Here is a 26,445-nt window from a genome sequence, read left to right on the forward strand (position 1 = left end):
TGATGATATGGACGGCTTGTTTTCCACCGACTGTAAATAGAAACTACTTTAATCTTTTTCTAATGTTGTTTGTGTGTAACTGAGAAGTATCTGATAGAAAGCAAAACAGGCCTTGTTCTCCACAGCTATAGAAAACACAAGCATCTGACCATTCTGTATGAATGTGGCAAACATGCGTTTTGAATCTTGAGGACTCATTTATGGGAAGTGGTATACTGTATATTTTCTAGCACTACTTGCTTTTCTGTAATAATAACACTTAAAATTCATTGTGTTTGCACTTTTTTATTTCAGTGTTTTGCAGTCTGTGTAAAAGTTGCCTCAGATCTATCATCATAATTCTGTTTTATCAGTAGTACATTACTTCAAAAGATATCAAGAAAATGGATAAGAATTATAAAGGAAAATGCTTGAAATATTAAGAAATGAAAGGTTCATTTTATCATGTATAGTAGACATGTAATAAATTAAAAAATGTAGAAAGATATAAAGGCAGAAATTCAGAAAAATTTTAAACAAGCTTTACTATAAATGCCAAGGATATAGCCAAAATTTTTCCAAAAAAAATCTTAGACTACTAATTGTTTCAAGATTTGATAATGCCAGTCAGAGTAGTACTTGCAACAAAATGGAAGGCAGAAGAATGCCCAAGCTGAGAGAATTTGGAAAATAAACTAGCACAATATGCAGCAATAGCAAAAATAAACTTTGTGAATAAGCAACCAATCAAAGAATGTCAAGGTAAATAAAAAGCATATTATTTATATTATTCCACGCCAAATAAATGGTAAAATGTGAAGGACATCTCTGAAACGATGTATATAAATTATCAATAACCTTGATGACATACTGTATATTTTATTGTAGAGAATGATTAAATGATTTTTTGAAATAGTTAAATGATTAACCATACTATGAAAGACATAATAATATGCCAACGTAACTTGTATTTTGTGAGAAAAATTCTAGAAATTTATTATATTATGTTATATTATGTTTATTATGTTTATTATTATTAAATTTATTATTGTATTATGTTATATTAAATTATAACAGTAACCACTCATCAATGTTTTTACCTATTTTGGGTTATTAGAATTTTAATCAATAATGGCCATTATCGGTAATTGTTTATTTAATTTTTATATAATATTATGTGTATAATTTTGTTTTCTCTCCTACTTTCTAGAACTAATTGTAACTATGATTTGATTCCATGTTTCTTTCTCTATTAATTCTTGTCTATAAAAAAGAAGAAAATGTGTAACACAGCTACATCTGTGTTTCTATGCCATTGCATGTGGACAGATGCTTGTGAAACAAGAGTTTACAATTACCATTATATGGTCAGTGTATTTATTTAGAACTGAGATGTTGTTGGTTACTGTAGAGATATTGTACAGTTAATGGAAGTGAAAACAGGAGGAGTCATGCTGTGATTCATTATAACCGTGTTCATTTTCAGGATTAACAACACTAAAAAGTAATGTGTAATACCTCATCGTAGACAGGAATTTGGCAAAGTTTTGAAAGCATCAGTATGAGACTAGCAAAATTGTCATGATTGTTAGAGTGGGAGTGGTAGAGTTGCATACTCTCGTTCGCAGGACTGTTGTGAAGATGAACTTCCACTGGGAGCTGTTGAGCTGGCCAAACAGTATTGATCTCATTCCATTTGAAGAGTGTCCCCACCTGTGCCAAATCCTTCTTAATCCCATAAGAACTTTGGATAGCAAGTCAGCTGCTGCATCTACAGGTAGGATTTCTAGATCCTAGGAGCAGTAATCGCTCTCCAACTTCATGTGGGGCCTGGAGATCTCCTCATATTACAACTCCAGAGAACAGGGATCAGTTCCCTTGGAGAAAATGGCTGCATTGGAGGGTCGAATATATGACATGATTATATCCCTTCTGAGCTCTCACCCCAAACTCCTCTCTCTCTCCAGGCTCCATTCAAAATCTCCTGGAATTCTCCAGCCCACAGTTGGCAAACCTATTGAGGTTTTGTCATCCAACAGTACTTCAGTTGGAAACCTTTTATTTTGCCCTATTTCAGTCTCTGAAAACCATTGATGATTGTAAGCAAAACTAAGCATGTTGTTAGATGGTTTGTCCACTCTCCTTTTTAAGCACTTGTTCAGTTCCATTATTATTTTGATGGTATCTAAAATTTGTATCCCACTTTTGTGCTTATGTAAGGCCACAAAATAGCTAAACACATAGTTTTAAAACATACAACAGTGTATGTCAATAGTAAAGGGTGCCGATGAGTCTAGCTGACTTATAAGTGACCTCAGCAAAAAAGAACTGAGAAAGCAAGTGAAAAGAAAACTTAATTTTACAGAATCACGCTATTAATCTCCCATATATAAATGATAAATCTAGTTGAGTTTTTAAAGTGTTGACCTTGAAGTTTCCTTGTGCCATTTGCTGATTTTTAGGGAATTCAGGAATTGCCTGGGGCAATCATTATTGCAACACAGCTAATTAAAATGACTTCATCTCTTGAATTACTAGTGAATTTTAATTAAAGGGCAGTAAAGGTAAAGAGTCATGCTAAATCAGACTGATGGTTCAGCATCCTGTTTCCCACAGTGGTCAGTCAGATGTAGTGGCATATCTGCGGTATGGCAGGTATGGCACATGCCCTGAGCAGCACTTAAACGGGGAAGGGGTGCAATCACTGCATACCCACAACAGCTGTCCATGCTCCTTGCCTTGCTCTGTCCTCTGTCCTCCATCCATCCCCTCAGCTTCTACCACCTTCAGTCATCAATAGGGCACACTGCTGGCCACCAGGCTAGGCTGGGCTATCAGACCGCTAATTAGTGCATTGATATATTTTTAAAGGAATGAACTCGCTTCTGTTTGCACATGGAGAGGATCCTTTTAGGTTTGCAGTAGAACCTTCCTCTTAACTCCCATGTCAGCCTCCAGCAGCTAATTGCTGCTTTCATGGATACATGGCAGTGCATCTGGACAATTGTCCACATACCCCAGAGTGACAAACTGGATTAGTTAAGCAACACAAGGCCAGATAGCTTAAATCCCTGGAACTGCTCTTGTTCACAAAGCAACAAACCCTAGATAACTTTCAAATCCCCGTTCTCTGTTCCACCATTTCCGAAAAAGCATTAGGCACAAACACTGGACAATGTCCCAGCCTGAGACTCAGCCTGCATCCAGCTAGGAACATGTCACCTGAGATAAATGCACGCTGTCACCTCTGTAAAGGCTTCATTGAAGACCTCATGGAGAATAACAACACCCTAAACTGTTTGCCCAATGTAGGGATTCCCAAAGTGGGCAGTATTTAATTTATTTATTTATTTATTTATTTATTGTTTCAATTTCTATACCGCCCGATCCCCGAAGGTATTGCCCCCCTGGAAAACATCAAGGGGGGGTGATGAATTTGGGGGCAGTAGGGGGGCATCAGAGAATTTTATGGTGGTAGGGAGACATGGATTTCTGAGCCAGCTGGCAGGGGAAAGGTCTTGTCCTTCCAGTCTTGCCATGTGGTGACTGATGAGTTTTAAAGGGAAAGCACCAGTACTCTCCTCACTGTGTAGCCTGTGTGGGTGGCGTGCACGTGGGCCTGTGGAGGGGGGCTGAGGGAGAGGGGGGCTGAGCAGAGGGTGGTGGCAGGATCAAGGTGGACTTGCTGTTGCAGGGTGACAGTACCCATTGCAGTGAAGCAGCCCTGCCTGGCTGGGGGAAGTCCGAAGGGCTGGCTCCCCTTTTCCCTGTTGACAAGGTGCTGGGGGGAAGAATTAGGACTAATAAAAGGAAACACTTCTTCACGCAACGTGTGATTGGTGTTTGGAATATGCTGCCACAGGAGGTGGTGATGGCCACTAACCTGGATAGCTTTAAAAAGGGCTTGGACAGATTTATGGAGGAGAAGTCGATTTATGGCTACCAATCTTGATCCTCTTGATCTGAGATTGCAAATGCCTTAACAGTCCAGGTGCTTGGGAGCAACAGCCGCAGAAGGCCATTGCGTTCACGTCCTGCATGCCGAGAACTCCCAAAGGCACCTGAATGAGCCACTAAAGTGGCAAGAAAGCTGGACTAGATGGACTCACAGATGGTCAGATCCAGCTGGCATTCTTATGTTCCTTTCTTCCTTATGTGGATAAGGGGGAACCAGTGGACATTACAATCTCGCCTGAGTTTCCAAAAGGCTTTTGACAAAGTTCCTCACAAGAGACTGTTGAGAAAACTCAGCAATGCAGGAAGAACCAGAAGTCCCCTCCTATGGATTCAAAAACTGGATTCAGGGAACAGGAAACAAAGAGGTAAGTTATAAATGGGAGACTTTTCACAATGGAGAGATGTAGGGAGTGGGTGTCCCCGAAGGATCCGTTTTGGGATCAGTGCTATGCAACTTATTCATTCGTGACCTGGAAGTAAGGGGTGGGTAGTGTGGTGAAACAGGATTTTGCAGATGATACCAAATCATGCTTGGGAATTGGTAAGAACTCCCACAAAGGATTACTTGAGCTCCAAGCGGACAAATAAAGTGGGTAGGTGGGCTAAGAAATGTGGAAATCACAGTTCGAAGTAGCTATTAAATGTAGAGTGATGCACATGAGACAAAAAATCCAAACTTCACCTACTTCTACAGAGGTCCAGTGGTATCGGTCTGAGACCAAGGGAAAGGGACTTGGAAGTGTTGGTTGATAGTTCCATGCAGAGATCAGCTCAATTGCATGGCAGCTGTGAAAAGAACAAAGACTCTATGCTGGGGATCATTAGGGAAAGGGTGAGAATAAAACTGCAGGGATTGTCATCTGCCCTTATATGAAAACAGTGAGATTATCCAACACTTGGAATTGCTGTGTCCAGTTCTAATTGTACATCTCAAAAAGGATATCCGAAGAGATAGAAAAAAGTGCAGAGAAGGAATAACGAGGAATGATTGAGGGTTTGGAGCACCTTCCATATGAGGAGAGGCTTTTAGCGTTTGGGACTCTTTGGTTTGGAGAGGAGACGTCTGAGGGGGGATATGATTAAGAGTCTATAAAAGAATTATGCATGGGGTAGAAAATGTTGACAGAGGGGCATTTTTCTCTCTTTCTCACAATGCACTAGAACCAGGGGCCATTCATTGAAAATGTTTGGGGAAAGAATTGGGACTAATAAAAGGAAACACTTCTTCACTGTGATGTGATTGGTGTTTGGAGATATGCTGCCACAGGAGGAGTGGTGATAACCACTAGCCGCAGGTCAACTTCAAGGGCGTTGGACAGAATTATGGAGGAGAAGTCCTCTCCAATCTACCATAGCTTCCAATCCATAAATCTATAGCTCACCAAGTGTGCAGTCCTCCATGGTCTCCGGATTGCAAATGCCTTAGCAGACCAGGTCACTCAGGAGCAGCGGCAGCGGCAGAAGGCCGTGCTTTCACGTCCCTGCGTGTACAGGCCTCCCAGAGGCACTGCAGATGAACCCGCTGCTTGAGTAGCAGAATGCCTGGACTAGATGGATACCGGTCTGATCCAGCAGGCTGGATCTGTATTTTAGCATGAACACTTAACCCAGCAAGCCTTGTTCGCATCAAGCAGTGATTCCCCTGAACATTTACAATGTGCCAACTTTGCTTTGAAGTCACTGATAAAATCTGGCGTGGTACCAAGGAGTAACACACCACTTTTCTGTAGTCTTAAAAGATTCTTATTGGACAGTTTTCAAAATATATGTAAGAACTAGTTCTTTCTCACTCACTAAGACCTTGATGGTGGGTATCAAAATTGTGAAGGTCTCCATCAGACATAGCTAGAACCTGGGACACATGTTGTTCAACACAGGTTGAGTACTAAAAACATCTAAACAAGTGAAAGTGGCAAATCTCCTTGTTTGAGGTGTTCTAAAATGATAGGGTATATGGGAACAAGGTGCTTACTATTTATTGTTAAAGTGTCATCAAGAACACGCCTTCTGTTTATCTCACAAATTAATACGTTGAATTAATAAAAAGAAGCAAAGGGCAGACTGAACAGTATTCTGAAGACTGTTGCCAAAAACATCAGCTATGTATCTAACTACTACATAATCTCTAGTAGAATTTTCCCTGCCTGGTGACATCACAACATTCCACATTTCCCACCAGTTCTGGGACAAGGAAATGTGGGATGTCATGATCTAAGGATCAACAGGAATAATCCCTTTCAGTGGGCTAGAGTGGCCTGATAAATACTTGCTTGATGTCCCTAGCCATAATAAAATAAAACATGACAACACAGGATGTGCAAAAAACAAGGTGTGAAACTTAACAAATGAGGTGTAAAAATTAACAAGTGTCTAAATTTGAGGCCCCCTTTTGAGCTTGAGGCTCTGATTGAATGGCCTCTGTAGGCCCTGAACAGGATCATGATTGGTGTAGTTTGAAGTTACTGTATGTTTGCAGTGACCTCTTATTTGGCTGTGAGCTATGTAAAATAAAAACAAAAACTGGAAGAATGTGTAATATTAAATACATTGGCCTCATATAACACAAAAAGCTTTATTACAGGGTCACTTAAAATGCAATGTCAGGATATATCATGAGTTTGTGTCTCAATATATTGGCTGTCTTTGCTTCTTCAGGTACCTGTGTCAGTGGCCATGATGACTCCCCAGGTGATCACCCCTCAGCAAATGCAGCACATGGTCTCCAGCCAGCAAGGTTTGTATGCAGCAGCTTCAAAACACTTCTCCTAATAACAACAGCCGGTTGTATCTAGACAGCAGGTAATGGGAATTTTAAAGACTTGTTAGCATAGTTCAACTCTTTCCATCGTTTTTGGGCCTAGTCCCAAAAATTGGTATATTTGTATCAGGAAAGGTGGCAAAATTTCTTTGATTTTTGAAAAGTTATGTGTTGGTAACATTCTTCAATTTGTAACTTAAGCTGTTTATGACATCATCAGGATGACCAAAGACAATTTTTCTCACCAGTTCTAATTTGAGCTATAACTCATGAACCAACCAGCCAATTTCAAATTTTAAGCATTGTTGGAAAGCTCATAAATCTCCCTACAAAAATCTAATACTGATGTCTCTAACTATTCCATTTTTGTGATATAAGGCATAAATAAAAGAAAAAGTCAATTTTTCAACATTTGTATTATGCATGTGACGCTTTACCTAATCCAGACAGTCATCTAAAGTATGTTAGGCAGCTGCTGCCAAACCAGGTTGTTTTTTAAAAAACCTGCATGTCTAGTCATATGACCAATCAAAAGGCATGCTGGGCAAAATCCCACCTTTTAGAAACACTTGGCAGGTGCTAAGAAAAGTGTCAGTGGACATGATTTCACTCACAGGCACTGCATTTGGGAACCCCTAATTTAAACAGTTGATAGTAAGATGGCAAATTGTTGTAGTAAGTCAGGCATTCTGCTTAACATATGACAGCATAATTAACTCTCCACACTCTGCCCCTCCAAGAAATGGGCAATTTTGTTTGGCCTTGCTCAAACATTTACTAGGTTAAATAATTTTCTGTTTTGAGGCTACATGTTAAAAATTTCAGATATTTGTTGGATTTGTGAGGTTATTTGGGGAGTAAGCTGGCCTTTGCTGCATGCTTTTTAGAATAAACATCCTTCATTTAAGGATATTTTTGCAATTTGCAATGGAAAACTTTAAGCTACCCTGGGAAAAATGTTCTAATTCTAAAACTTCCTCGGCTACGACTGCCATACTAAAGGTGAATCCTAATGCCAACCCTCACTGCCATGTATCGAAATGGGCAAGTTTATGAGATGGTTATAGTATTTGAAATGTTGCCCTTATTTATCAAAGTCAAAATTATTTATCCAGCAACAACTACAAGAATTTTACAAGAAACAGCAAGAGCAGTTACATCTTCAGCTTTTGCAGCAGCAGCAACAGCAGCAGCAGCAGCAACAGCAGCAACAACAACAACAACAGCAACAACAGCAACAACAGCAACAGCATCCAGGAAAGCAAGTGAAAGAGGTTAAATTCTTAAACAGTCAAATGATAAATTATTGCTTGGGTCTGGGCAGGGGAGGAAAAGGATTTAGATCACAGGTCCCCATATTTTTTGAGCCTGCAGACGCCCTTGGAATTTTGAAACTCAAAATGGCTGCCACAGGAGACAAAACCTAATGAGATTCCTCTCTTCTCACATTGCAAAGGAATAGCACAAGGGAAATATAGTAGATGAAGGGAGAAAGAGAAAGGGAAAGATAAAGAATGAAAGCCTAAACGAGAAATTGACCCTTATACCAACTAAGGAAAGCCTGGATGCTTACCAATCCTCTTCATCCTCCAGTGGTTGTAGTTGCTCTTTCAGCTGTGGAAAACCTTTTCATTTGAATAAGAGCAGCTAAAAATAAGCCCTGCTTTATAATGGCCCCCACCCACTATTTTAAAAGTTCAGCAAGTACAAGGGAAAGTACTGGCAGTGCCATGGCACCTGTTCTAAGCCAGTGACTGCTCAGGACTGCTTCTCCTTCCTCAGCCTGTCCGCCACATCTCTCAGGGTGAGGAGGAAGATGAATGATCACGAGGCACTGGCAGTAGCAGGAAACAGTGTAAGTAAGGAGAGCCTGTGGTGATGTTTCCCCTCCTCTCAGGGCTGTCTGGCCAGATCTGCCAAGATAGTGGGGCCCAAGGTGCCTGTGAAATCCCAGTGAAGAAGCAGCTCACCTGGCAAAAGTCTCATTCCTCTAGGACAGGGGTCTGCAACCTGCGGCTCTCCAGATGTACATGGACTACCATTCCCATCAGCCCCTCCCATTGGCTATGGTGGCAGGGGCTGATGGGAATTGCAGTCCATGAACATCTGGAGAACTAGAATTCTGGAGCATTCTCCTCAGTTAGGACAGCAGTTCTCCCAGCTCTGGTTAGAGACCCCTTTGAGGTCCGATCAGCCCTTTCACAGGGGGAGGTAAGCCTAGAAGGGACCTGAGCAACAATGAGATCCGGGCAGCTCCTCCGGCTGTTTCAGCTCCTCTTCGCCCCAAGTGCCAGGGGCCACCGGCGGGGTGCTGGCTGAGCCCCTCCAAGCCGGATCCAGGCAGGGGGCTGCCAGAAGTCATGAGCTCAGCCCTGCAGCTGTCCGGAAAAACAAGCCCACTGTGCCATGGCTTGCCTCGGCTGCTACCCAGGCTGTGAGCCTCGAGAGGGAGCAGCAAGGCGAACCCGGGTGGAGCTGAACTGAGACCCCAGAGAGGGAGGAGGCAGCTGCTTGGTGCGGGGACCGTGCTTTCACTTTCTCGCTTTTGTGTGGATCTACTGGGCTGCACTGCTTTGATATTTTTATTTCACTTAATTTGACAGACCAACCACTTGGAGACCCAGCCATAAAATAATTTTATGGTTGGGGGTCACCACAACATGAGGAACTGTATTAAAGGTCACAGCATTAGGAAGGTTGAGAACCACTGCTCTGGGACAAGACAAGCTGGCTGGCAGCAGGAGCAAGACACTGTGACAGGGCTGAGGGGACACTAGGACTGACTAATATGATCCCAATGAGGAGGTCCAGGGAATGCCTCTAAGAGCTTGACTAGTCTAGAGGTGAGGGGGGGGGGTGTGTGGAGCAGCCCCTTTAAAATGCCACAGAGAGGGCAAGACCAGGGAGGAAAAGGGTTAAGAAGGCAAAGTATTAATGTGCATACAGTCATTGCATTCTCTATGGATTAATGCTAGTTGTCCCTTTTAAACTCATGTACCTTTAAGTTTGAGGACTAACAAGCTCATCATACTTGTTACTCTTTAAAACTTGGTGCATTTCATGTTTGGATTGAACATTGGTTGAGCAACCAGTGCCATTTTGATTGTTTCAAAGAAACTGGGAGCTTGTAGCAGATCTTAAGATCTCTGAAAAGCTTATATGATCCAATGTGGCGAATGAATCCATGCTGGCAATCTGATATATTCAAATTGTTCTATGTAATTGTGAGTATTGATGACCTTATTAATCTTGTAGAATATTGTGCACTGATTAAGGTTATCGAACAGGATAGAACCAGCAGCCTGTCTGGAATTGTTTTGAAGTACTTTGGATATAACTGTTGAACACCTTGAACAAAATAAGGAACTATGACTGCACTACAAGTGTCTTTAAGGATCTTACGGCCCAGTCTAAAGGAAAGAAGCAGTGGTGGGATTCAGCATTTTCGCACCACTTCAGCAGAACCAGTTGTTAAAATGTTGCTTGTAAACAATCAGTTGTTAAATTATTTGAATTCCCGCCACCGGAACCGGCTGTTAAATTTTTTGAATCCTACCACTGGAAAGAAGGGGACCATGCCTATAGATGCGGCATGGGGTTGCACTAGCTGATTTGACTTCCCAGAGCACATACCCTGGGGCAGATGTAAATCCACCAGTGGGTGGCCACAGTGGCCCTCCATGGCAGCCAGATGCAGCACAGAACTCTCCTGCACCTCTGGCAATATATTGGGGGCATTTCGTAGGTGGGGCCAGAGGTGGAGGCAACATTAGTTGGCCTTTGCTTGATGGAACGCTGGCCCCAGGGACTTGGACTCACCCAAAAGGGTGGCGTAAGTCCACAGAACCCAAGGAGGGTAGCATAAGTTCATGGAGCCTGATGGAGGGGATTTTTTTTTTAGCAGTGGGGAGGTTGTTTTGTGGGGGGGGGGTTGCTTTCCTGTGTTACTGAAAAGCCCTGTTGAAGGCAGTGGTGTGGTGCCATAGTGGCACCACATCCTGCCACCAGGGGCTCTGGATTGAGCTACCCATGATGAAGAAAGAAAGCCTTTGACAAAGAAAGAAACTCCTTATTTCTTGTTTTATTCATATTAGACTGTGATTTTCCATTGTTTGTGTATCTATTTCTCTTTCAAGAGGATCAGTACAACCATTAGTCCTTTGGTGTGAGAGAGTCATCCTTCTATGTTTTTGCTATTTGCTAGACTAGACATTAGAATCCCCCATACTCAACACTCTCTCCTTGCAGTTGCAGTGACTATCTGTTTAAAAATGAACAGCCTGATTGAACTAGGCTCTGCATCGCAAGGACAGGGGAGGAGCTTTTGCTTCGTCTCCAGACCTTTTGCAGACCAGAAATGGCGCTGTGGAGAGTTATTTTCCCATTTTTCCAGTGCATGTGGACCAGCCAAAAATAGGGAAATAACTCTCTTCCTCATGCTGTGTCTGGTCAGGAATGTCTCAGAGGGGAAAGTAAGACCCCCTCTTCCCCTGGGGCTGCTGGGACCTGCAAGGAGTGAGAGTTGAGTTTCTTAAACTCAGAGTTCACCCTTTAGAAAAGATAATGCCTGGTTCGGCCCTAAGTCTGACATCCAAAGATGCTGAACTCTGCAGCTGTCCCTTGTTTGTTAGGACTTGGGAGTTAGCTTCCCATTCTGCCACCTTCTAAAGTTCACCAGTGATTCCTGTTGGGTGTGTAACAGACTTCCCTCTGTGATACACCTCTGAAGATGCCAGCCACAGATGCAGGCAAAATGTTAGGAACAAGATCCACCAGACCACGGCAACACAGCCCAGAAAACCCACCAGAACCAGTTGAATTCGGCCGTGAAAGCCTTCGACAATACTAATTATTTGGTCATGAGCACATGTAAGAGTGTTACCTTATCTTTGTGGTAGAGGATACAGATCATGCAAATATAGTCCATTATTTAGAAAAGGAGAACAGGAGGGGGGGGGGAGGCGCGCTGGGCATAGATTTCAAAGGCACAGACCCTGATTAATGAACTGCTACTGTATGTTTGGAGTAGTGGGTACAAAGTTACAGTTTGATGTGCTCATAAATCAACCTGACAAGCCAGCTTCTCAGGCCTAGCCGGCACTTGTCAGCAAACTGCATCAAATATAAACATAATACAAACAAAACATGTTGAAGTAGTTAAATTGATCAGCAGGTATTGTAGACGTTGTCTTGTAGCTGCCCATTATGCAAACGTATAGGAAACAGTCCCGACCTCCTGAGGCTTTGTTTCTGTTTGGATTTGTGAATAGAATTTCAGACAGCCATCAACTACGGAATAGAAATTGCTCCCTTATTTCTCCCGAGGCTCTGGGCAATCCACATGACTTGCTCCATTATGCAGTCTGTTTTCCAGTGAGCGCATCAGAAGTTTCTCTTTTCCCCAAACTCAAAAAAGGAAAGGTCTTCCACAGCAGCCTGTCTTTCTCTGAAGTGTGACTACATCCTTCTACCCTCCCGAGCCTAAAGAACTCCAGTTTTTCTTGTAATGCCTCACAAAATTGGAAGTTATGCTTTTTTTCCTTATAATGGGGGACTCTTCTTTGCCTCAAATATAACGCTGCGTTTTTAAAATATATTCTCCCCCAACACACAAACACACACACAAAGAGCAGCAAAGGAACTAACAGGCCAGGAAAGTGAAGGCTACATCCCAGTTTGCTAATAGATCACTAGAGACTTCATTTATGGGCCACTGCAGATCATACTTATTCAGTTGGAAAAACAAGAGCCTTTGAATCACTGACTGTTGTAAAGAGTTACACTTTTAGCCCAGATAAATTTATCATCTATCATAAAGTGTGATTCCCCCTCCCCCAGTTCTCTGTCTAGTTTTGGAACAGCTGTTGCCTGATTCCTTCTGACCCCTTGCTGAAGAAGGACATTAAGATTATCGTGCCTGTTTTCTGTAATAACCCAGTTGCTTAATAACTCTGAAATTAAAAATAAAGTTGGGGGGGGGGGGAATCAAATGCTAGCTGTTTCTGCAAATAATGTTATTTAGGGGAAGCTAGTTGAGGTAACTGAGAGTGAGAGCTTTTACAGCAGGCTTTATTCTCCACCACATTTGTCTTTTTTTCTCTTTATCTATCTATAGCAGCAGCAGCAGCAGCAGTTGGCAGCCCAGCAGCTTGTCTTCCAGCAGCAGCTCCTCCAGATGCAACAACTTCAGCAACAGCAGCATCTGCTGAACCTTCAGCGTCAGGGACTCATCTCCATTCCGCCAGGCCAGTCTGCTCTTCCCGTCCAGTCTCTGCCACAAGGTACATAAGTCAACGGATGACTCAACTTATTTCCAGTTTGCAGCTTTGTCTCATTATCAACCCATTGCTAAAGTTTTTGGTGTTACTATTTTTAATCAGCTTTATTCTTGGATCTGCTCTTTTTTTAAAAAAAAAGCTTTCTTTTTTAATTAGAAGGCACCTACAGCAGAATACTGTGTTGGGATGTCCTTTTAATTATATGTGTATAGTGAAAGCAAAGTTATCACATCTCAACATTTAAAGGTTTGTTCACTTATATCAGGGGACCCCAATGTGGTGCTCATGAACACCATCGCACCCACCAACACTTTTCCTGGCAGCTACCAAGTGATTTTAGAAAGTGTGTGTTACCAAGCTGGACCTTTGCCTAGCAAGGCTTCTGACTGGCAGCTGGATATATGATTGGCTGCACAGATTTTTAAATATGTTGGTTTAGCAACAACTGCCAGCACAGCACAAGAATTTTAACTATGTGGCTGAAGGTATGCTGCAGCAGCCATTTTGTGGCTGGCTCTTCTTCCTGTGGCAGCCATTTTTGTGGATCTGCCTACCACACAGTGTCAGTATTCCAAAGGTGCCCAAGGCTCACAAAGGTTGAAGACCCCTGATATACACTGCGGTTAGAGTACCCACATTTTTGTGGGTCGGAACCATTTTCATGTAACATAAATGAATTGAAAGAGTAGAACTGAAATTCTAAAAGGCCTTTGTCTCAAGCTCTGTTATCCACTCAAACATGCCTTTTACTGTTGAATAAAGAAAGTCCAAGCTTTGTAGATGAGAAGTAGTGTTACAGTTGCATGTCATTGTGGGAAAAGTGTTTATATCACACATCTTTTTCCTATGTAGTAGGACATGCATACTGTTCATGAGAAACAATAATCACAAATGCTTACAGCCAGCATAATAATTGGTGAGGGGCCAAGTGGAAATCACATGCTTTGGCGACAGAACTTTCAGTTCCTGATATATTCAGGTAAAAAACCTCAAATAACAGGAATGGAAGAAACCCTCTCAACAGCTCTTAGAGAGTTGCTTCCAACAGAGAGAACAAAATCAGCTGAATGTACCATTTGCCATCATGAAAAAAAAGGTGTTGAATCCTCAAACAGCACAAAATAGAATAAAATCACAAACAGCAATTTGAATATATTTTGTTTATTGAAGAAATATGTATCTTGCCTTTTCACAAAGGTACTAAGGATACACTGAGTGATGGTAGAAAAGTGCAAATCAAGTTCTGGCAGATGTATCAGCGACCCCGTGGGATTTACTGGGCAAAGAGCCTTCAAGGATAGTTTGCCATTACGTGCGCCCCAACACTTCGCGACCTATGGATTGCACGAGGAGCCAGTGGGTAGTAAACGTTAAAGAGCAGGTGGACTCTAATCCAGGGAACGGTGTTTGATTCCCCACTCTTCCACATGAGTGGTGGGCTCTTATCTGGTGAACCAGATTTGTTTCCGTGCTCCTACATTCCTGCTGGATGACCTTGATGGCAAAGACCTGTCCAGACCTTTGGGGTGGTAGCAATGCCAAGCTTCAGTTCTGAACCAGTACTTAAAAAACACAAAGCAAAATTTTTATATTTTTATTTAAAAGAAAGGTTGTAAAATAACAGCTTTAAGAAATAGGCAGTGAATATAAAATCATAAGCTACATATACAGACACTAGTAAAACAACAAAGTACCCTTACTTCCTAAAAGAAATACTGGCTAGAAATAAAATAGAAATCTTTAGTGCGTAGGCAGAGTTCTTCAGACAAAGCAGAGGTGAAAAAGACCATCGACAAACGAAAGATGGCTGCTAATGAGATTAATTTATGGCATAAGCTGGCCATACCAAAGAATTGACAATTAATCAATCAAATATCAAGTTGGTGAGAACTCTCTGGAAGATGAGCAAGTCACTCCACCTTTTTGAAACTTTCAATTAGGGCTCTTGCTGACCGGTTGAATCCAGCTGAAAATAATTGGAGATAACTCCATGCCCATAATGAGCAATCTGACCTTGGTGATGGTATAGCCTATCTCTATCTACAAACACCTGCAAAGACTATGTGAAAAATAAGAGAGACAGAAAACAAGATTTTTTTTAAGCTTTTCCAGAAACAAAATGGAGTCTCTTTGGACATAGCAATGTACAAGCAAAATTATTATTCTCTTCACTCTTGGTGTAGTCACAGTTTGATCAGAACTTTCTCAGCTGCATCTAAAGGTGTCTGTTGTGGGAAGAGGAAAGGATAGGAGTTTATAAGTCGCCTTGAGTCTGCTTACAGGAGAGAAAGGTGAAATATAAATCCAAAACTCTTCTCCGTCTCTCTTCTTGGTTGTCTCCCATCCAAGTACTAACCAGGACCAATGTTGCTTAACTTCCAAGATCTGATGGGATCAGGCTAGCCTGGGCCATCCAGGTTAGGCCATATTACGACAGTAAATAAACAAATAAATATTGCATATTAAAAAAAAATAAGAACACTAACAGCCCCATCCATAGGGCTCAGGCAGCTAGGCACGTTTCCATGCTTCCAGGTTTCCTCCAGAAGGCTCCTAGGCAGCGTGAAGCAGCAGCCAGAAACTCCCAGTCGCCTGAAAGCTCTTTATAGCCTAAAATGGACTTATGGGGTGGCTTAAGTCCAAGGGCTATACTGGGAATGTTCCCAGCTTCAAACCCTGGTGGAAGCTGACAAAAGTAGTAAGGACATTAATTATTACAAGAAGAAATAAATCAGCAGAAAAACTTCAATGTCCCGAAAATTTTAAAAATGCATTAAAACTAGTTACAGCAAACTATAGGAAAGCTGTAAAGGGCTTTTATAGTTCAAAATCAGACCCTTGACCTGGAATCACAAACAAGCCAAAAGCCAGTAAAGATCAGTCAACACTGCTTGTTCTCCAGCCTCCAAGCAGTGCTGAATTTTGGGTTAAATAGAGTTTCTGAACCGTCTTCTGGGAAAGTTCTATGTAGATCATATTAAAGTAGCCAAAGCTGGAGATGGCAAGTTCATGGATCATTATGGCTAGATCCCACTTTTCAAGGAAGGGCTGCAGGTGATAAAATATCAGAAGCCTATTAATTGTGCTACAGAAGACTTTCAGTCATGATCAATCACAACAGGATCCTTTTGATAACATGCAGCTGCCTTTTTGTGAACTAGGCAGTGTGTATATATAATATTTTTGGTACATTCAAACAAGTACCCTGAACAATCTGTGGTTTCCAGTTGCACTTACTAAAGCAGGAAGATATGTACTACATTTGGCTCCCACAATCCCCAGCGTAGCATTCAGGTCCCATAATCCCCAACGTAGCATTCAGGTCCCACAATCCCCAGTGTAGCTTCTTTTGGTGGCAAAATGGGACTCCTTTCTTTTTTACTAGCAGAAAAGTTGCTTGGGTCCAATCCAGTATCTTGGGCTCAGTTTCAGTTTAGTAGCTCCCACCTTATTATCACATCCATACACTGGCCCAGAATATATACCTCCACAACAGTTTCAGGTGGGAAAGAATTTCATGTCATATGCATATTAGTAACATTTCATCCTGCAACTCCCAGTGGTTTCATGCAGATGTTAAACACAATGGGGAGAAGAGATGAACACTGAGGATCACTCTGACCCAACTGCCAAGGAGCTGAACAAAAGTCTTCCAACCCACCCAGAGGTGGAGCTACCAGGGGATGGGGGAGTGCATTGCACCAGGCGTGTGCCTGGGGGGAACGTGAAATCATGTCCTCCCTGCGGCGCCCCCCCCCACACACACACACTTATTTTAGTTCAGCTTGAAAGCGGAGGCTGGAAAAGTGGCTGAAAACGGCCTGGTGGGAACTACACTTCCAAGAGGACCTTACGAGCCCCAAGGTCTCCTGGGAAGTGTAGTTCCCACCAGGCCATTTTCAGCCTCAAGTGAACAGGCCACTTTCCCAGCTTCCCCTTTCAGGCTGAACTAAGGTAAGTGTGTGTGTGTTGGGGGCGGGACACTGGAGTGGGGGAACCCAGAGTGTGCACCGGGCGCAGTATGGCCCAGCTACGCCTCTGAACCCACCTTCTTTGAAGTGGACTGAAATCCTTCAAGAGTAGTTGGTTCAAAATAAAGACAAATTTCACAGGTGTGGTGCCCCATGTTTGTTGCATACTTGAGGCGGATTGATCAGCAGGAAAGAAAAAATCACATGGATTATTGACTTGTTTCAAGGAAACAAGGAAAAGATACTAGGAAAGAAACAATTGTGCCACTTGATTTCACATACACATTGTCAAGCAACACAAGTCAAGATGCCATCTGTGTTCTATGCCACAAGTCAAAATGCCATCTGTGTTAAATGCCACAGGAGAGTTAATAAATATTTATGACTCTGTAGGTCAAAACAGAGGGGGAGGCACCAGTTATACATATGTACCTTCACCAGCAACAGCTCATCTGCCACTTTAAGAACTTTGGTGTCCAATAAAACTAAAATGTATTAGTCTTCGAAGTGTTTCTTTTTGCCCCTGCACTTATTCTAGGATGAAAAGGCGTTCAACATCTGTCTGTGTCTAGCCTCAGGTGAATTAAAGATTTCACTTCAGAGTTTTATAGAGAAAACTCTGATAACACTAAAGTCTGTAATTTTACAGCATGTAAGAGAATATATACAAAATCCAATAGAAAATCATGTATATTTTCAGTGTAATTTTTGCTTTATTGTGATGATTGTATCTCCATTCCACAAGAAGATTCTCACACCTTTTTTTACCATACTGTATAATTTCAGTTTAGCATAATTCTGCTTGCACAAGTATTGAACAGTTTGACCTAATACGATCACTAGCATGAGAGGAATTGAGCTGCTCATGGTGAGGCTCCTGAAGTAAAGACATAAATTTTATGAGCCTCCACAAGTATAGCAAATACAGAAGAAGAAAAGCTGACTACTCCTCTCCTTCTTCTAGGGGACTCACTTTCCTCCCAGGCTTCATGGCAAGAAATGAAAAAAACAAATTAATATGGGTCTGTACCTCCTTTCTGCTTCCCTGGGGAAGCATCTGTTCCTTTGACCCTGAGGCGACATCAATTATCAGAATAGTGTCCCATGTTATACTGATTAGGAGATGAAGAGAGCAGGACTTCACATCACCTCCAGTTGACATTACTGAGAGAGAGAAAACTCATAAACCATTTTTCTGTGCGACTCATGAAGAGCTTTTCATTGTCATGAAATGATGTCAGTGTGGGGAAGTGTGAGGCCATTCTATACAACATCAGGACATTTCCCGCCCCAGTGAATGTGTGAGCCACCAGTGTGTGTATAAGAGAGCATAAAATGCTTATGTGGAGGAGAAGCTTGTTGAATTATTCAAAAGTGGCAAAATAGTTTCTGTACAAAGCTAATGAAGGAGGAAATTTTCTCAGTGAACGGGTGGATATATAGTGAAGGCTCTTGGCCCTTCCAGGACTAATTTTTCTTTTGGTCTTTTCCACAAGAGCAGTTGATCAAAAAGTATAGAAATTATACAACTTATATTTTTCACAACCACATATTTGTGTATTTTTTCCTATCCAGGGCATTGTTTCATGTGCTCTTGCTGTGACGACCATTTTTCGGTTAGGATTTTTAAGTTTTATACTCCAACTCAACGTTTTTTATTTTATTTTCAGTGACACCTCTCTATGTTGTTGATATCAAGGTTCACATGAAAAATGCTGCCATTGGCATGTACTATGGTGCAATAAAGTAAAGTTTGTATTGTTCTTAAGCAAGAAGCTCCATCAAGCTTGCTATAACACATAGTGTAGGATATTGGAAATAGCCAAAAAAGTTGACAATCCAAGCAATGATTAATAACAGCTGCTGAAAAAAAATTTTTTAATCACGTTTCCATTTTTGACCTTATGAAATTAATTGTAAGTAAGAAAATCTTCAAGAGTATACATATCAACTTTCTCATCTTAAAAACTAATGTGATTTTATCCTTTAATATTCTGTCAAAAAAAATGGACGTTTGCCACACTTTAATTTACTTACATCATTTATAATCCACTTTCCTTGTTGAGTCCCAAGCAGTTTTTAAAGCTGTTATATAGTTCTATTTATGGGGGGAAAGTTTGATCAGAGAGTTGGGCTATCACAGGCATGGTAGCATTTTTTTTGGTCAGCATGATGCTTGTAAGGGTGTGGTCTTGTAACCAGAGATGCTAACCATATCTTCCTACCTCTTTCCTAAGAGGTTGCGAAGAAATGGCAAAGTTCTTGTCCATACAAAAGTGTCTCAAAATAGTTCATGCTGTTGAGTGATGTAGTGCATTCAGAGAAGTGTCCATTTAACTTATCTGAAAAGCTGTTGTTCAGCTTTTATCTGAAAGCTGTTGTTCTTCTGGAAATAACTCATTTAATGAAATTTGGAAATTAAATAGTAGCACCTACAGTGTGTTTAATATTAGCCCAACCAAATTACTATATATTAGGTGAAATTCTGTCCTACATTTTAAGACTTGTCTCATCCAATGTTCTTTCAGCTTGTTTCCCTGACTTGAGTTCTTTCCTGAAAAGTATAGGGTAATACTTGTGTCTTTGTTGCAACTTGATGGAATTTCCATTACATTTTTGGTTAAGGAAATATTTCTAAACAACTTTGTGAGCTTTGGGTACATTTAGTTATTGTTGTGATTCAAGCAATGGAGTCCACAGTTAATTAAAATCTCACGTGAAAGCTTCTTTTAGTACCTTTTTTTCCCAAACTGTAGTTGCTAGTTGTATGTACTTTTGATCCTCGATAAATATTTTAAGTAAGAGCATATTAGGTAAGCTGGTGACCTTTAATTGACTGTTTGCAATACAAGAGAGAAAGAGCCAAATTTCACTCCTTGCCAATAGAAGCAAAATAAAGTTATATTTTATTGCATGTTGATTATACTGGAAAAAACTGCATCACTTTTATTGTTGGCATAAATCCATTAATAGCACCAAGTTCATTATATCACCTTGTTTTTGCTACATTAGTAGTTCTTTCTTTTGTTTTATAGCTGGCTTAAGTCCTGCTGAGATCCAGCAATTGTGGAAAGAAGTTACTGGAGTTCACAGTATGGAAGACAATGGCATTAAGCATGGAGGGCTAGACCTCACTACTAACAATTCCTCTTCTACTACCTCCTCCACCACTTCCAAAGCATCACCACCAATAAATCATCATTCCATAGTGAATGGACAGTCATCAGTTTTAAATGCAAGACGAGACAGGTAATGAGATTTCTCATTTGCTTTTCCATCTGTCATTGAAGTACCTTATAGGCATCTCAGTTATCACTTACACAGTAAAGAAAGCCATTCTTAAACACAATTAGTTGCTTTGAAACTTATGTCTTAGATTCAGTGATACTTTTTAAAGAAAGAGGAATGAAACCATTGTGATGTTCCCAGTTTGAGTTACAGTATTTGTAATTGCACATGGACGACAGCAGGCTGCATATTAATGTTAAAAAGTGTAGTCTTTGATAGGAGACTTCCTCTCCCTCTGGAGAAAATTTCTGAACCTGGCCGAGTGCAGTGGTAGGATATGACCTAATGTTTCCCCCCAAAAAATTTCACCCATTATTACTGCAGTCCCACCTTTTTTTCATTTTAAAGGGGCTTCTGTGACCAACTGATGGAAGCCACTGTGGAATGAATGGAAAGATAATGGTGCCCTTAGTGAATCTGCTTGCTTTTGATGATCATTTATCCTATAGATTGCTTGTAGCATTAGCCTTAATCGAATTGAAATTAGTTGTGATTAAGACTCATTTAAATCAATGGAATACATTAATCACAACAAATTCATCCTGTTGCTTTCAGCTGGGTTTAGTCATGATGAATTGTAGCTGGATTGGGGAGGGTTCTATTGTTTTGTGGGAATATCCAGTTGATATAGCAGATAGATATAATGGGTGCGGGGGGCTACTGTAGACATAAGTTGTTGGAGATTTTTGCAGAAAGTTTAATTAGAACTTATATATTGAATCCATGCTTATTATAGAGTTATTAATGATATGTTTTCAGGAATTAAAGGCAATGTAGCAATAGAAGTTTCAACCTATGGTCTCAGCACATGTTTAATATGAGCAATGTCACATTATTACAATAATTGTAACAAAGCTGTTAATGTCTTATGACACTATCCAAGCTTTACCAATTTATGACATTTGCTGAAGTGTAGTAGCAGCGCGAGGATATCTGGAGGCTATATTCTATACCTTAGTATACAAGGTGTTGGATCCAAAGCACAAATTGAAGTTCCACTCACAGAACAAATCTTTCCTTCTCTCCTCCTGCCTCACCCCCTTATTGTACCAGCTAAAAGGCTACTCCTGAGTATCAAGGATCTTTTGGAACAGTGTAGGATACAGTAGAAAAAGGAAATTATGCAGAAAGAAAATTATGCAGAATTTTCAATAGGAAAAACGCCATCCTTATATTTGTGAAGAATACCTTCCATTTGTACAAGGATTACTTTGAGTCCCATCTGTGGCATCAGATCCAGATATGATAGTTTACGAAAAGAAATATATATAACAAATGGATTCTGTGAAGCATTCATTTTAATTATTTGCATTTCTGATTGTTTAATGTATTTATCATATTACCTTCTATTATTACCTTTCATATCTACATGTACTTTCAGTTTTGTTGTTTCATCAAGGTTAGTGAAGAAGATAGCTGCTCCTTTTTTGATTTAGAGCCTTGTGGGAGAAGAAAAATTAACTAACAGTTAGCTGAATAACACGGGTTTTTTGCTTTTGTTTTGCCCAAAATAAAATCATGCATGTAGGGTTTTTGAATACAAAATATTAAGTCCTAGAGTGAAACCTTAGAAAATGTTGGTTCTCGTGGGTTTTCCGGGCTGTGTGGCAGTGGTCTGGTGGATCTTGTTCCTAACGTTTCGCCTGCATCTGTGGCTGACATCTTCAGAGGTGTATCACAGAGGGAAGTCTGTTACACGCTGTGTCCAGAGAGAAGGGAATGGTTGGGGTATATATTGTCCCAGGGTGGGGAACCAATCAGTAAGTATTGTCGAAGGCTTTCACTGCCGGAATCACTTGGGTGCTGTGTGGTTTCCGGGCTGTATGGCCGTGTTCTAGCAGCATTCTCTCCTGACGTTTCGCCTGCATCTGTGGCTGGCATCTTCAGAGGATCTGATGTTGGAAAAGCAAGTGGAGTATATATCTGTCCAGGGTGAGTGGGGAGTGTCCAGGGTGGGTGGGAAAACCTTGGTGCAGCTGTGGACAAGTCTACATAGGAACCACCAAACGCAGCGCACGGACACGTATCAAAGAACACGAAAGGCACTGCAGACTATTTCAGCCAGAAAAATCAGCAATAGCAGAACACATGATAAACCAACCTGGACATAGAATATTATTTGAAAAAACAGAAATTCTGGACCACTCTGAAAGCCACTACGTCAGACTACACAGAGAAGCAATTGAAATCCATAAGCACATGGACAATTTTAACAGGAAGGAAGAAACTTTGAAAATGAACAGAACTTGGCTGCTAGTGTTGAAAAATACTAGGGTCAAGACTGTGTCAAACCAGCTCCACACAAACACAGGATGACCATAGACAAAAGAAACAAAGGCCAGGATACTTCTATTCAGATGCTCCCACCAGTGACCTTGCTATCTACAGGGTTACTCCCAGGCTATAGTCTTCATTGTTACTCATACTTCTATTCAGATGCCCTCAACTGTTGCCGCCTTTGTTACTCACAGACAAGGTTTCCCCACCCACCCTGGACACTCCCCACTCACCTTGGACAGATATATACTCCACTTGCTTTTCCAACATCAGATCCTCTGAAGATGCCAGCCACAGATGCAGGCGAAACGTCAGGAGAGAATGCTGCTAGAACACGGCCATACAGCCCGGAAACCACACAGCACCCAATCAGTAAGTGTTTGGGTGGAACTTGTTGATAGTATTGTATTGTGGGTGGGGCTTATCAGTCCAGGGAGTGATTCACATTTTCATGCCCTATAGCAGCAGAAGTATTGGTGAATGCAAATCCTGTGTTTGGGTGGAGTCCATTGTTCATGAATTTAGCATGCCCTTGGGATTTGCTTTTGGTGTTTTTAAGTATTGGTAGCCAAGCTTTGCTAATTTTCAAAGTCTCTTCTTTCCTGTTGAAATTGTCTTGGTGTTTGTGAATTTCAATGGTCTCCCTGTGTTAATGTTAATGTTAATGTTAGTTAATGTTGTTGCTCACAGTTATTTTATTAATAAAAATATATAATAAAGAAACATTTGTAAGTTATTGTTAGGCTTTTAATGCAGAACTGATCTATTTTGTGTGTTGGGGGTTTATTTAAAGGTGAAGTGTTACACCAAAGTCATATGGTAAAATTAGCATACTGTATAATACTGTCTTTTTAATCCTTTATTCACAGTAATCTTTGGCTCTGTTTCTTCTCTAATTAGAACATCATCTAACATTGACTGTTGAACTGTTCAGTAGAACGATTATATTTTTCTGAATGCTCTGAGCTGAGTTGATCTGTTTTGACCTGTTTGTCACTGATCATAACCTGACAGGCACTATCAGCCTCCAACTTCCACGGGGTTTTTTTTTTTTTGAGAAATCTGATGCCTTATTCTTTTACCACAGCTCATCCCATGAGGAGACTGGCGCCTCTCACACTCTCTACGGCCATGGAGTTTGCAAATGGCCTGGATGTGAAAGCATTTGTGAAGATTTTGGCCAGTTTTTAAAGTAGGTTGATTTTCATTACTGAGCAATGGAAATGCAGATTGCAAAACAAGTTCAACCATAAAGTTCTCAAGTACAGATACCTTACAACCTGATAATCAAGGCCATTTGTAGAGGGTCAAGTTATTATACTTTCTCTCACATAAAATACTTCTATGGGTCTTGCAGTAGTAGCACAATGTTCATCTGCTTATTACTCCTTAGCGGAAATATACCCTTGGACAACACCAGAGATCCATGCAACTCTGAAATATTCCTCACTAATAGGCTATATGTATTGTATGGATGTATTAGAAAAAATAAATGTACCTTTTAGACCTATTCTTTGCTAATCATAATTTGCACTCATTCTTACTCATAAGAAAAGTCAGTAATTTCAGTGTAGTACACAAAAAGTTCACAAATTGTTTCAGAGGCTCTAATGAAGCACTCATGAAGCTCAAAGACAACCAGGTTTTGTCATTGCTTTGCTTTGAACTGACTCTATGTATATAGTGCAGATTTGTGTGCGTGGACTTTCATGTCTGAGAATTTAAAGGGAAAGCCCTTGTTTGTGTCTAGAGATCTTCATGTGCATATTAAAGATGCAGTAGAATTACAGAGCCCCTGGATCAGGACACTGTGCTGTGTATGCTGGCTATGGCATTTGGTTCTACCTTAAGCAGGCCTCCCTTCCTTCATGTGAAACATTCACATACACTTTGTTTCTTTTTGTTTTGTCGAAAACATATTCTCCCTTTTCCCACTGTTATCTGTCTTCAAACTTTCTCTTGCGTCAAGGATGCCTTGTCATTTTGCAAGGCATCACGGTTGCTGTCCAGAAACAGATGAAAAATCTTATGCATGTGCCATATTCTTCAGAATATGGCCAATATAGCATTTGTTTTTGTAAAATTAACTGTAAAGTGGGTGAATGTGTGAAGTTGCCTTATGTCTTCTTAAATTACTGTAGTACTAGAGATTAAGATCCAGTTATAACAGATAGAACAGTTTTGTAAAGTCTGTTTTTACATTGTTTAGTATTCTGATTCTGTGTATAAAAACAAGCAGGCTGGCCCCATATGAAGAGTAATTTTTGAGAGAGCAGTCATACAGGCTTTAGCGTACAAGAAATCCTAATGGAAAGTTATAGATAGGTTTATATAGATGAGTAACTTCACAAGCTGAGCCTCTTGTTGTCATGGTGCAGCTAACAGGGTGAATGGACTGCTTCATGGTTCATGAACAATTAAATTAATTAGCTCATTTGAAATTGCACTGCTTTGTTGCCAGGATGTTGGCAGAAACATCAGAAAGGCCCGTTTACAAATGGTATACAACGGGGTATATAGTAACAGCAGCTTAACAACAGGGCACAGATGCACAGCATCATAATGGCTGTAAGAGATAACCATATATATAATTTTGCAAGGCAGATGGAATACTTGTACCTTTGTATATTTAGACAAGGTTATATTCAACTTCATATCTCATTTTATTATTTATCAATTTTGTGAGAGCATATTTTGTGCGGTAGACTTCAAAGAGTAATTTTAGAGGAGAGTTTTGTCCAGTTTCAGAAGAATGATATTGACTTGTACCATTTTGGTTGGTCTAGAGATTTAGATAAACTTCTGTGAGATTTAGATAAACTTCTGGAAATTATTTCAGGTAAAAACAATCTACATACTGCATATATAGTTTGAAGTATAATTGATGCCAAGAGTGTTTAGCCATCTTAGCTAAAGTCTTTTTCTGTCCAAGTAAAATTAATGTTTTTAAACACTTCCCTCCTTTCAAGGTCTAATATTGTTCTATGTTTATCATTGTGACATGTTTAAACAGTGTAACAATGGCTCATTCCACACATGCAGAATAATGCACTTTCAAACTGCTTTCAGTGCTCTTTGAAGCTGTGCGGAATGGCAAAATCCACTTGCAAACAGTTGTGAAAGTGGTTTGAAGATGCATTATTCTGCGTGTGCGGAAGGGGTCAATGTGTTCAAAAGGCTGTATTTTGTGTAATCTGTCCTAGGCTTCTCAAACTTGTATCCTTTCTCCATATTCATCTTACTGTATCTAAAGCCAACACCTGGTAGACTTATAATAGACCCTTAAGAATGTAGCTTGGCTCTCACCTGCCAAACTCCTCTGATAGAAAGATTTCCATCTATGGTAGTGTGGACTCCGCAGCATAAAATGCCCCTGAAAGTATCTCTTGGGGAAAGTATCTCCCCCAAAAATAGCTTGGAGAAAGGGAATCAGTGGTCTGCTCTGGGGAGAATCAGTAAAAATCATACACAACCCTTTGTAGACAGTATTTAACCCCCTGAGGCTTCCATACTCCAATGGAACTACTATCTGAAACCTTTTTAAAAAAATTGTACCTATTAAATATAAACATTATACAACTAGTTCTGCATTTTGCTGTAATATTTTCCCTGCATTTATCACCCTTAACACCTTTTTGTTTTCAAACTGTAAAGTCCTATTTTAACTTAAAACATCCTTTTTGTTACCATTAGAGTTCAACTTTTAGTCACAGGGAATAGTAGATCTCTTTCCAATCCATTAACTTTATAGGGGACGACAGGACTAATGGCAGTAGTTTTCAAGGCCTTGCTCTTAGTCTAATCTTGTAAGGATGTTGTAGGTTCTGACTTGAAACACTGAAATTCTTGTTAATCAAACTAATGCAACAATACTGCACTGGAATCAAATATTCATAAGCAGTACTACCCAGATCCAGTCATGTGTTTTTTTGCAGCA

General features: G+C 40.6%; 1 protein-coding gene across 1 annotated transcript in view; it reads left to right on the forward strand.

The window, feature by feature from the left end:
• Positions 1 to 26,445, forward strand: part of FOXP2 (forkhead box P2) — a 256,227-nt gene that overhangs the window by 177,802 nt on the left and 51,980 nt on the right. Inside the window, 5 exon segments of the mRNA XM_048499408.1 lie at positions 6,592 to 6,735; positions 7,810 to 7,968; positions 12,810 to 12,975; positions 19,979 to 20,192; positions 23,596 to 23,700. Of these exon segments, the coding sequence (XP_048355365.1) occupies positions 6,592 to 6,735; positions 7,810 to 7,968; positions 12,810 to 12,975; positions 19,979 to 20,192; positions 23,596 to 23,700 (788 nt within the window).

The sequence above is a fragment of the Sphaerodactylus townsendi genome, linkage group LG06 (genome assembly GCF_021028975.2).
Source record: "Sphaerodactylus townsendi isolate TG3544 linkage group LG06, MPM_Stown_v2.3, whole genome shotgun sequence".
Lineage (NCBI taxonomy): Eukaryota > Metazoa > Chordata > Lepidosauria > Squamata > Sphaerodactylidae > Sphaerodactylus > Sphaerodactylus townsendi.